General features: G+C 40.0%; 1 protein-coding gene across 9 annotated transcripts in view; it reads right to left on the bottom strand.

The window, feature by feature from the left end:
- ASB3 (ankyrin repeat and SOCS box containing 3) overlaps positions 1–12,244 on the bottom strand; it is a 78,554-nt gene that overhangs the window by 19,079 nt on the left and 47,231 nt on the right. For all 9 annotated transcript variants that reach the window (XM_036334588.1, XM_036334580.1, XM_036334581.1 and 6 more), the window contains 3 exons: positions 8,631–8,743; positions 7,903–8,038; positions 2,064–2,241 (listed from right to left, as the gene is read on the bottom strand). In XM_036334588.1, coding sequence (XP_036190481.1) covers positions 2,064–2,241; positions 7,903–8,038; positions 8,631–8,743 — 427 coding nt within the window. The remainder of the gene's footprint in view (positions 1–2,063; positions 2,242–7,902; positions 8,039–8,630; positions 8,744–12,244) is intronic.

Genomic DNA, 12,244 nt, shown 5'->3' with positions numbered 1-12,244 from the left:
TGACACTCATGCCAGTTGTCAGGAACCATCTGGTGGCTGCTTTTATATTGTTTCTTCCTTGCAGAGTGTCTAGGGAGGGGAAGCGGCCATCAGCCTTCTGGAAGAGGCCAACTTCCAGGAGGCTGGCGGTCCATCAGTGCCTGGCCCGTTCTCTGGAGATTGGACCTGCAGGACTACTGAAGGAGGGAGTGGCTGCCACCAGGCTGGTGGGCCACCAGAACGGGTCAGTCAGCTGAGCAGCACTCCCACTGTGGGAGCGCACTGACCACCAGGGAGAAGCTCCTGCGTTGAGCGTCTGCCCCCTGGTGGTCAGTGCACATCATAGCGACCAGATGACCAGTCGTTCTGTCATTCAGTTGTTCAGTCATTCGGTCACTCGGGCTTTTTTTATATATAGATATTTTATGATCTAATCAATTATTTCAAACTTCATTATAGAAAATATAAACTTGTATCAAGACATTTTTTCCTTCTTAAAGTACAAACTAAAGTTTTATTTTTCTATTTAATAAGAATTTTTTTAAATGGCAAGTAACGTGAAATGAATGGTATTTTCATCAGGATGTTCTGCTAAAACATCCTATTCTCTGAAAAAGAATATGAGCTCTTTAAATACTGAGGCAGATTTATAAAGAAAATGGTTGATAAGCAGAGAATAAAGGAAATCATTAAAACAGAAGTTTTTAGATTGCTGTAGACTTACCTCCAGCAGTCAATTGGAGATAAAGAACTAGTCTACTTTTCTAAATTAAAAATGAAACTAGAGATCATGAAAGCCAGTAAATCCTCTCTCTTTCTGGGGAAAGAAAGTCAAGGCTATGCCAAAGTGCATTCTTTCTCTCTGATACTTTTCCTTATGTAAGGTAGGCCCAAGATGATAATAGTATTGAAGAACTTACTACATCACAGAACTTACCTTACAGGTATTCTATGGAGGAAATCATCAGTGACAAATAGAATTCTCAAATTTGAGAATAAATGAGGACAAATTCCCAAGAGAGTTTTGGTATCAATTTAAAGCTCAGAATATAATTGTACCTAAGATGTATGTTTAAATAAACAATCAAGAATTAAGAAAAATACCAAATTTTAAAAACCTAAATATTGTGTTAAAATGTTTAAATGTTTTAAACTTAATGTGTTTAATTTTTTTAAATGGGTTGGAAAAACACTCTTAGAGGAGGCACAAACATGCCTACAAGTATCTTTAAGGAAATGGTAAAATACCATGCCACCTAGTGGCATAATAACCAAATTGCACAATATGTTCTATGCAAACTAACAATTTCACTATTGTTTTTTAAATTAAATAATATTAACAATAGCTATGAAGTTATACTTATAGAATTATGACTCTAAAGACTTTAAGCATATATTTTAAAAATCCATTCAGTGCCAATTTATATTTAGCTGCTGGCTGTATAACCAGATTATTAGCTTCCAAGATTCCTGGAACCCCAATTTCAGAGAGTTCCAACCATATTTTAGTCTCTCTCCAGAAAATACCCCATATTTCATGAGAACTTTTGGTTACCAAGAAGAGTAATATAAGTAGGAAAAAGTACTGGTTTAGACCTGAGATTAGATAAACAGAAGTCTAATCAAAGGGTTCAAGATGGGAGAACTGTCCTGAACAAACAAAAGAACTACTGGACTCCAAGAGAGGTCACAAACTCAAAAGCTTTCTGGGATCAAGGAGATAAGCTAAGTTCGTTGAATAAAGCTATCAGATAGTCAACTAAAGATGCCTTGGATAAAACTAAAGAACAGCAGAAGAGTATGGGCTTGCGAAATCAAAGGGAAGACATGACACCCTGAGAAAGCTGCTGGGTCGCCCCGTTTCCAGCCACTGTGCCTGCCTTACACTAGGGAAGTCCATGATTAAGAGGAATTGGGGATGGCATGGGGATCAGATGTGGGGGGTGGACATAGTCAATTAGCAGTTTGGTAGAGAAGAGAATAGCAAGGATTTTGTCTGGAGGTAATAGGTCTGGCCCAGAAGACACATTCCTTATTACCTTCTAATCATGAGATCATTTGTATTTTCCATTTTTAACACTTACTCTGTATGGCCCATTTGTGCAGCTGCATGAATAGGTAACTGCCAACTGTCTTCGTTACAGTAGAGATTAGGATCTGCCCCACTGGACAGCAAAAGCTCCACACATTCTGTGTGGCCCTCTTGAGCAGCAATGAATAAGGGAGTAGCTTTATCCAAGGCTTGACAATTGACATTTGCACCTAATACAAAATAAAACATTTAACAGATGATCCTCATTTATGGGGTAAAAAAGAACATAATAAACATAAATTTCAAAGCAGCTTTCCTAAAAGGGTTTCATAGTACAGATGACCTTTGAACAAAACAGGTTTGAACTGCTCGAGTCCAATTAAACGCAGATTTTTTTCCATCTTATAAACAGATGACATAATGCCACAATATCAATAAATAAAATACTGTGTGGGCAATGTATTTTCTCTTTTGATTTTAATAGCATTTCCTTTCTCTAGCTTAGTTTATTGTAAGGATACAGTATATATAATACATAAAAGAAAAAAGATGTATTAATCAACAGTTAATGTTATCATTTAGGTTGTTGGCCAACAGTAGGCTATTAGTAGTAAGTTTTGAGAGAGTCAAAGTTATATGCAGACTTTCAACTGTGCATAGAGAGAAGTTAGAGCCCTCAATCCCCACAATGTTCAAGGATCAACTGTACAACTAGTTTCCTCCTCTCAGTGGATACTGTTTTATAAACATACTAGAGGCCCAGTGCACGAAATTCATGTGTCCCTCACAACCGTGTGTCTCTCAGCCCAGCCTGCACCCTCTCCAATCTGGAACCCCTGTGGAATCGGGCCTAAACAAGCAGTCAGACATCCCTCTCATAATCCGGGACTGCTGGCTCCCAACTGCTCGCCTGCCTGCATGCCTGATTGCCCCTAACCACTTCTGCCTACCAGCCTGATCAACACCTAACTCCTCCCCTGCCAGCCTGATCGACGCCTAACTCCTCCCCTAACTGCCCTCCCCTGCCGGCCTGGTCACCCCTAACTGCCCTCCCTTGCCAGCCTGGTCACCCCTAACTGCCCTCCCCTGCAGACCTGATCACCCCCAACTGCCCTCCCCTGCTGGCCATCTTGTAGCAGCCATCTTTGACCACATGGGGGCGGCCATCTTGTGTTGGAGTGATGGTCAATTTGCATATTACCTCTTTATTACATAGGACTAGAGGCCCGGTGCACAAAACCTCTCTCAGTCTGGGACCCCCCAGGGGATGACCACCTGCTGGCTTAGGCCCGCTCCCCAGGGGATTGGGCCTAAGATGGCAATCAGACATCCCTATGGCAGACCGGCAGCCCTCGGGGGATGTCCACTTGCCAGCAGGGAGCAAGCCTAAACTGCAGTCGGACATCCTTAGCGCTGCTGAGGAGGCAGGAGAGGCTCCCGCCACCAGTACCGCTGTATTGGCAGCCATCAGCCTGGCTGTGGCTGAGCAGAGCTCCTCCCATGTGAGAGCGCCGTGACCACCAGAGGGCAGCTCCTGCATTGAGCGTCTGCCCCCTGGTGGTCAGTGTGTGTCATAGTGACCAGTCATTCCCAGTCCTTCTGCTGTTAGGGTCAGTTTGCATATTACCCTTTTACTATATAGGATAGAGGCCTGATGCACAGGTGGGGGCCGGCTGGTTTACCCTGAAGGGTGTCCCGGATCAGGGTGGGGGTCCCGCTTGGGTGCCTGGCCAGCCTGAATGAGGGGATGATGGCTATTTGCAGCTGGTCACACCCCCTTCAGGGTGGGGGTCCCCACTGGGGTGCCTGGCCAGTCTGGGTGAGGGGCTAAGGGCCGTTTTCAGGCTGGCGGGAGACTGAAGATCCCAACCTCTCCCTTTTTTCTTTTTCTTTTTTTATTCTGGGATTTATTTACCTTCTATGGCTGTCACTGGAACTGAGAGCCAACTTTAGCTCTGAGGCTCGGCTCCAGCTCTGAGACCTCAGCTGCTGAAAGCAGGTAGGTATCTGGGTTTGTTTGGCTTCTATAATTGAAATACTGTTGCAGCTCCAGCTCTGAGGCCCAGCTGGCTGAAAGCAGGTATCTGGGTTTGTTTAGCTTTTATAATTGCAACATTGTTTCTTAGAGTGCAGCTCAGAGGCTGGCAGCGGCAGGTGGGGAACCTTGGCTTCCTCCATCACTGGAGCAAGCAAGCCTCCTGTTCGCTTCAGCTGCCTGGCTGCCGGCCGCCATCTTGGTTGGCAGTTAATTTGCATATCTCGCTGATTAGCCAATGGTAAGTGTGTCGGAGGTACGGTTAATTACCATGTTTGTCTATTATTAGATAGGATATTATATAGGATTCATTTACCTAACTTGTTGGTAATCATGTAAATTGTTTTTGCATTTATTTTGGCAAGAAAACAAGTTATTAATATTTTAGAATTCATTTTTACATTAAAACAAAATTCTTAGCAAAGGATTAATTTCATCCCAATTCCTCCTCCAACAAGCACTCTGTGGTTCCAATAAATAATCATTTAAAAAGGTAAAAGGCAAACCATCAAATATGGATAACATTTCTGATAATTGCTGAAAAAGATAAGAGAAAAACCTAAATTATGAGCCTTTGTAGATGTCACTAATCAATTCAGGCTAAGCTTTATTTTTAAAAAAATTGCCCAGCCAGTGTGGCTTAATGTTGATTACCAACCCATGAACCATGAGGTCACAGTTCATTTCCTAGTCAGGGAGCATGCCCAGGTTTTGGGCTTGATTCCCAGTAGGAGGTGTGCAGGAGGTAGCCCATCAATGATTTTCTCTCATCATTGTTGTTTCTATCTCTCTCTCCCTCTCCCTTCTTCTCTCTGAAATCAATAAAAACATATTTTTCTTAAAAAATTCCAGTAGAATTTAAGACTATGCCTTAAAACTAATATTGACTATTATATTCTCTTTCTTCATGACCAATGCATGTCAGAGCCTACAATAAAAAGATCTTTTTAAATGATTTTCTGAGCTGATTTTTTAAAAATATATTTTATTGATTTTTTACAGAGAGGAAGGGAGAGAGATAGAGAGGTAGAAACATCAATGAGAGAGAAATATCGATCAGCTGCCTCCTGCACACCCCTTACTGGGGATGTGCCTGCAACCAAGGTATATGCCCTTGACTGGAATCGAACCTGGGACCCTTCAGTACACAGGCCGACGCTCTATCCACTGAGCCAAACCAGTCAGGGCCTGAGCTGATTTTTAAAAAGCATAAATCTAATAGATTATTTAGATACCAGTATATAAAGATATGAAGTTGAAAGTGATCTCAATATTTGTAGAGGTTTTGAAAATAGCCACTTCCCCAAACTTTTCTCATTATTGACAATTAACATGTTAAATATGCTACCTATGATATTATTACATAATAGTGAGAATTTTTAAATTTCTGAAATGTATCTCAGTGGGAAAACCATTATCGCCAAAGGGAAAAGAACTATTTTTTATCCATAAATACACCTTTAATAAACTAAGGTCATGAGATAGGTAAAAACTATGCAAAACATACATGAATTTATGAAACCTTCAGAAATTTCAACTGAACATTCAACATGTGTAGACAAATAGAATCTTAATACAAGGTGATGCTAAACCTACTGTCAGCCTCAGAAAGTAGTGGACACCATTACTGAGAAAAGACTAAGTCAAGAAAGAAGTCTACTTAACTTTCTTTTTTAAGCAATGTTTCATTTTGATTGACAATTTCAAAGTGTCAGGAAAAATAAGGAACCAGTCCTTGTGAGATTATAGGTAGAAAACTAAGAAAAAATGGCCCACAATTCACTAAAAGAAAAGTCATATTAAGGGGTTAGAAACATAAATAGTTATATTATAAACATATCTACATACCCTTTCAACTTGCTGTTCATAACTACTCAAAGAGAAGAAAAAAAGAACAAAGCAAAACAATAGGTGCTTAGCAACCTAGGAGACAGGCTTGGCATGAGGAAAGTCATTAAGGTGCAGTTTAACCTATTTTATTGTAAATCTTAGTTATACACTAATAATGGAATTTATGGGACTGGGAGCCATAAAATGAACAGGACAGTCCTCAGAGAGAACACATAGAAGAAGAAGGAAAATCAGAGTCAGAAGGGCTGGGTCCAAGTCCTAATTCTGCCAAGAAATGCTTTCTAGATCTTGGGCAAGGCACTTACACACTCAGGGCCTGAAATTCTTAATCTAAAAACACATGTTTACATAAATGATTAGGGCAGGGGGTGGAGAGAACTCATGGACATGGACAACAGTGTGGTGATGGTGAGGTGGGGTGGAGTGGGGTGAGTGGAGGTGGAAGAGGGCATAGAGGGGATAAATGGTGATAGAAAAAAATAAAAATAAATGATTTTGGAGATTCCATTCAACTATAAGATTTGTAGATTCATATCTGTAACAGATATCTTAATTTGGCACTAAATGAATATTTATTTTGTTTCCTACTTCAACTTGGGTATTTGAAGATTTGTAAAGAGAAAATACAAATAAGAAAACACACAGTTAAAATTCATGTCTAAATAAGCTTTGTGCCCTAGCCAGTTTTGCTCAGTGGATAGAGCATCTGCCTGTGGACTGATGGGTCCTGGGTTCAATTCCATTTGAGGGCACATGCCCAGGTTGCAGGTTCGATCCCCAGTAGGGGGCGTGCAGGAGGCGGCCGATCAATGATTCTCTCTCATCATTGATGTTTCTATCTCTCTCTTCCTCTCTCTTTTTCTCTGAAAAAAATAAAAATAAAAATGAATAAAAAATAAAAATAAATAAGCTTTGTTTTGTATATTTGGAGGTAATTTATTAAAAGCCAAGGTATTACAGGAGGTATATGAAAAGCACAAGGTATTTTTAACATTTATATTTAATGTAATTTTTTTAAAACTTTTTAATTTGCCTGATGGCAAAACTGGTATATTTCTCTTGTGCTCTAACTATGGTGCTTTGTCAGGTTAGCACTCTTGAGGGAAAAGTGGTATTTGGAGAAATGTAAAAGCCATACATAACAAATGTTTCTGGTCACAGAAGTGTCACACAGAATAAGAATGCCACCCCAACTCCATCTTCTCTGACAATGCTGAATGTATAATGGTTGTCAAGAAGAAACTTTCAGCAGGTTTATGTTGCTATTAACACAATAAAATATAAACATACTTAGAAGTAAACCCATTTAAATAATCATACAATTGATCAAAACATACAACTCAAAGGCTTAATATACAAAATAGCTACATAATAAATTAATATTAATATAGCCTTCTACCGTAGGAAGTTGTAACTGCTCAGGTCCCTATAAGAAAGGACAGCCCCATGATTCAGTTTCCAATAAACCTGCTTCAGTGATAGATCATTATGTTCCTCCTCAGATAAATTAGAAACTGTACATTGCATTGTGTTAGTAATAGACACTAAGTAATCAGGCTTATAAATCAACGTGTAGCCCTGGCCAGTGTTTTTCAGTGGTGGGAGCATCGGACATGCACTGAAGGGTCTCGGGTTCAATTCCCAGTCAAGGGCACGTACCCAGTTCCAGATTCAATCCCTGCTTCAATGGGGGCACATGTGGGAGGCAACCAATTGATGTGTCTCTCTATACATCAATGTTTCTCCCTCTCCCCCCACCCCATTCTCTCTTTTAGAAAAAAATGGAAAAAAAATATCCTTGGGTGAGGATTAACAAAAATAAAAATAAATAAATAAATAAATAAATAAATAAATAAATAAACTTGTATGTACTCTTATTTACCACTAACATAAAACCATAAATTTCACAACCTGATTTGATCTGGTCAAGAATTCTTTCTCCTAGGAAGACATACTATTAAAACTCACAATCTTTAAAGTGCAAAAGTTAATGGATTAATCTTACCTGATGAAATAAGTATGCTCAAACTTCCTAGCTTGCCATACTGAGCGGCCACAAATAAAGGTGTGATTCCAAAGTCATCCTGGCATTCCTTACTTGCTCCTCTTTTAAGAAGCAATTTTATGATCTCAGTATTTTCCTAAAGCACAGATTCATATTTTAAATAAGAGAAAACAAAGAAAATAGAAGGTATCTCTTTTCTTATTGTTGTGTTTTGTTGTTTGTTTTTTATCCTCTATAAAGGAAAACCTTTTTTTAGAAAGTTGGATGGGAAGGAAGTCTTAAACTATCAGATTATTCTATACAGTCACAAACCCATTAAACATTAATAGATGAAACACTGATCTCTAGGAATTATAATCCTTATAAAATCCTGCAAAAATAGCTTTCTAGCCCTAACACTAAGGAGCTATCATAGTTTCTAAACACATTGCTATACATAGAATAAGTCATTGCTCCTTATCAATTTATATCCCAAGTGTTCTGATGGTCTCTTAACTATGCTATCAACATTTGAAACCTTAGATAATCCCTGTCACCCAAAGCTGCTGATACTACTAGAGCAGTTGGTTTATTCAGAATGATCATTAGCATTTAGACTGCCTTTTCTGTACTGCACTAACCATCATAAATCACAGACAAGTGGGAAGTAAAAATTGTATAGAACTGTCATTTTAAAAGGGTAAAACATACAATTTACATGAAGATGAAATAATAAATTCAGAAGTTACCTGAAAAGTAGCCTGGTGCAGGGCATTCCATCCACACATAGAATGGGATCCATTAACATTTGCTCCATATCGAAGCAACAGCCTTAACACATCCATCCGTCCATTTTCAACAGCTGCAATATAGCAGTCAAAAAGAATTACTGTCAGTAGAAAGTCATGTTTGTAGGGCTGGACACTTTGGTGATATTCTCATCATTTATTCACCTCAAAACTCACAATGCTGTGACTATTCCTATCAACAAATCAAAACACATAATCCCTATGCAACGCCAAAACATTTATCACAATTGTCTTAGGCCAAACCCATTAATATATACATCCTTTCTGTGCACATACAAATTATTCCCAGTTATATTTTAAAAGATAGAGTAAATGGAAGCAAGAAGCAAACATTTATTCTGTCTAATAATGAAGACAATATGTTTCCATTTTGTTAAAATGCTATTGAGGAGAGAATGGGATGAACAGGTCAGGAGATATAGTCTCACAAGGATTGAAAGGTTTCCTATCATTACCATTTGATCACCAATGACAAAAGTTACTGACAGTTGAAGGAGCAATAGTGCAAGTTCTGCATCTTAGATATTTTTTACATAAACAGCATTTATATTGTTAAAATTGAAAATACAGAAAAACTTTGCTTATTTGAACTAAAAGGGGACTCTGGATAAACTGAAGAGTGTTGCTAAAGAACTACACTTTACTCTAGTAACTGAAACTAATGACTCCCACTTTGGAAAACAGTATGGAGGTTCCACCAGAAATTAAGAATAGAGCTACGATAAGACCCAGCAATCCTCTTCCTGGGATCTATCTGAAAATTTTGAAAATGTTTATTCGTAAGGATATATAAACTCCTATGTTCATTGCAGCATTATGCACAGTAGCCAAGACACAGAAACAACCTAAGTATCTTTTGATGAATGATTAAAGAGGATGTGGTTCATACACACAACAGAATACTACTCAGCCAATAAGAAAAGATGAAATACTGCGATGTGTAACAACATGGATGGATCTTGAGGCAGTATCATGCTAAGTAAAATAAATAAGATGGAAAAGAACAAGAACCATGTGATTTCACTCATATGTAGGATATAAAACAGAAAGCAGCAAACACAGATAGTCTACAGATGAGTAGTTACCAGAGGGGGGCAGGATAAAGAGTTTAAGGGGCAAAATTTATGGTGATCAAGGGAGACTCGACTTTGAGTGGTGAGCACATAATGCGATATCCAGATGATGTATTATTATTGAATTGTACATTTGAAACTATGCAATGTTACTAATCAATGTCACCCCAATACACTTAATTTAAAAAATAAATTTAAAAAAAAATAATAATGGAGAAACCAAGATGGCGGCATAGGTAAACACCGAAATTGCTGCCTCCTACAACAACTTCACAAATACAACAAAAAGACAAAACAGACATCATCCAGAACAACAGAAAGGCTGGCTGAGTGGAAATTCTACAACTAGAAGGAAAGAGAAAAGCACACTGAGAGTCAGGAGCTGCGGAAGTAAACTGCAAAGGTATGGAGGCTCGAGCGCGCGCGTGCGGAAAGGGGCTGGTACCTGAGGACACGGCTGTCTTTTTGAATCGGGAGGGAGTCACAAGCTCCCGACTGCTCTGAACTCCAGTTCCGGGAAGTCTCTGGGGACCCAGGACTCATACGGGGAGAAACTGGACTGTCTGGCAGCGGGCAGAACTCGGAACTCGAGGGCGGCTTTCCCTCAGAGGTGCTTGCAGCAATTACCGGGACACTGAGACACGCGGCCCCTTACGGCAGGGCTGAGGATCTGCCATAGCTGCTTGCTCCACCCTGTTGATTCCTTGAGACCCTGCCCCACCCAGGCTGCGGCAGAGGCTTCTGCATATGAATGCCCTGGCCCTTTGCAACCTGAAAATTACCAAACAAATTACAGCTGGGCCAGACAGACCCAGAACTTCCAAGAGAAGGCCCAAGGCCCCACAGCAGCTTGCATTACTTCACAGCTGGGCCTCATCTGGGCACCTCCAAACTCCAAAAAAGGAAGGAGAATCTGCAGATCTTTTCATAGCTCCTGCTGGGTAACCTCAGGCAGAGACTAAATTAGCACCTCCTTAGATCCAAGAGCCAGTGTACCCAGTGGTCAGAGTGGGACCATCCAGATTACAACTCCTCAGATCCATAAGGGACACACTCAAGGGGCAGACTCAGTGAGCACCAAAGCCCCACTGAAGCAAGTCTTGCCCCAGAAGGGTGTCTTCAGCACAGAAGTTCTACCACTGCAGACACAGCTGATTCTCACTGCCAATTGACCTGGAGGTCAATTCCTCCCAGTGATACCTAAAACAATCAAGGCATAACTACAACAAGACTGTGCACAAAGCCCACAAGGGGGTGCACCAAGAGTGTCCACCTCAGGTAACTGGGGAGGCTGAGCCACTGGGCCCTATAGGACACCTAGCACACAAAACCACTCTACCAACACAGAGAAGCATAAAAAATGTGGAGACAAAGAAACAGGACACAAATGACAGAAATGGAGGAAAGCAAATGACTGGATATAGAGTTCAAAACCACGTTTATAAGGTTTTTCAAGAATTTTATGGAAACTGCCGATAAATTTAGTGAGACCCTGGAGGATATGAAAAAAGACCAACTAGAAATTAAGCATACACTGACTGAAATAAAGAATAATATACAGAGATCCAACAGCAGACAAGAGGATCCCAAGAATCAAGTCAAAGATTTGAAATACGAAGAAACAAAAAATACCCAACCGAAGAAGCGAAAAGAAAAAAGAATCCAAAAATATGAAGATAGTGTAAGGAGCCTCTGGGACAACTTCAAGCGTACCAACATCAGAATTATAGGGGTGCCAGAAGATGAGAGAGGGCAAGATATTGAAAACCTATTTGAAGAAATAATGAAAGAAAACTTCCCCTACCTGGTGAAAGAAACATACTTACAAGTCCAGGAAGTGCAGAGAACCCCAAGCAAAAGGAATCCAAAGAGGACCACACCAAGACACATCATAATTAAAATGCCAAGAGCAAAAGACAAAGAGAGAATCTTAAAAGCAGCAAGAGAAAAAAAGTCAGTTACCTGCAAGGGAGTACCCATACGACTGTCAGCTGATTTCTCAACAGAAACCATGCAGGCCAGAAGAGAGTGGCAAGAAATATTCAAAGTGATGAATAGCAAGAACCTACAACCAAGATTACTTTATCCAGCAAAGCTATCATTCAGAATTGAAGATCAGATAAAGAGCTTCACAGATAAGAAAAAGCTAGAGAAGTTCATCACCACCAAACCAGCATTATATGAAATGCTGAAAGGTATTCTTTAAGAAAAGGAAGAAGAAAAAGGAACTCTTACCATTTGCCACAGCATGGATGGAACTGGAGAGCATTATGCAAAGTGAAATAAGCCAGTCAGAGAAGGATAAATACCACATGATCTCACTCATTTGTGGAATATAATGAACAACATAAACTGATGAACGAGGACTGACCCAGAGATGGAGAGGCGTTGATTGGACTGTCAGGCCTTGGAGGGAAGGTAGGGGAGGGTGGAGGTAAGAGGGAAAGATCAACCAAAGGACTTATATGCAAGCATATAGGC

This window comes from Myotis myotis, unplaced genomic scaffold, assembly GCF_014108235.1.
Source record: "Myotis myotis isolate mMyoMyo1 unplaced genomic scaffold, mMyoMyo1.p scaffold_m19_p_14, whole genome shotgun sequence".
In the NCBI taxonomy this organism is placed as follows: Eukaryota; Metazoa; Chordata; class Mammalia; order Chiroptera; family Vespertilionidae; genus Myotis; species Myotis myotis.
The sequence above is the reverse complement of the archived record's forward strand: the minus strand, read 5'-3'. Positions and strand labels throughout refer to the sequence as shown.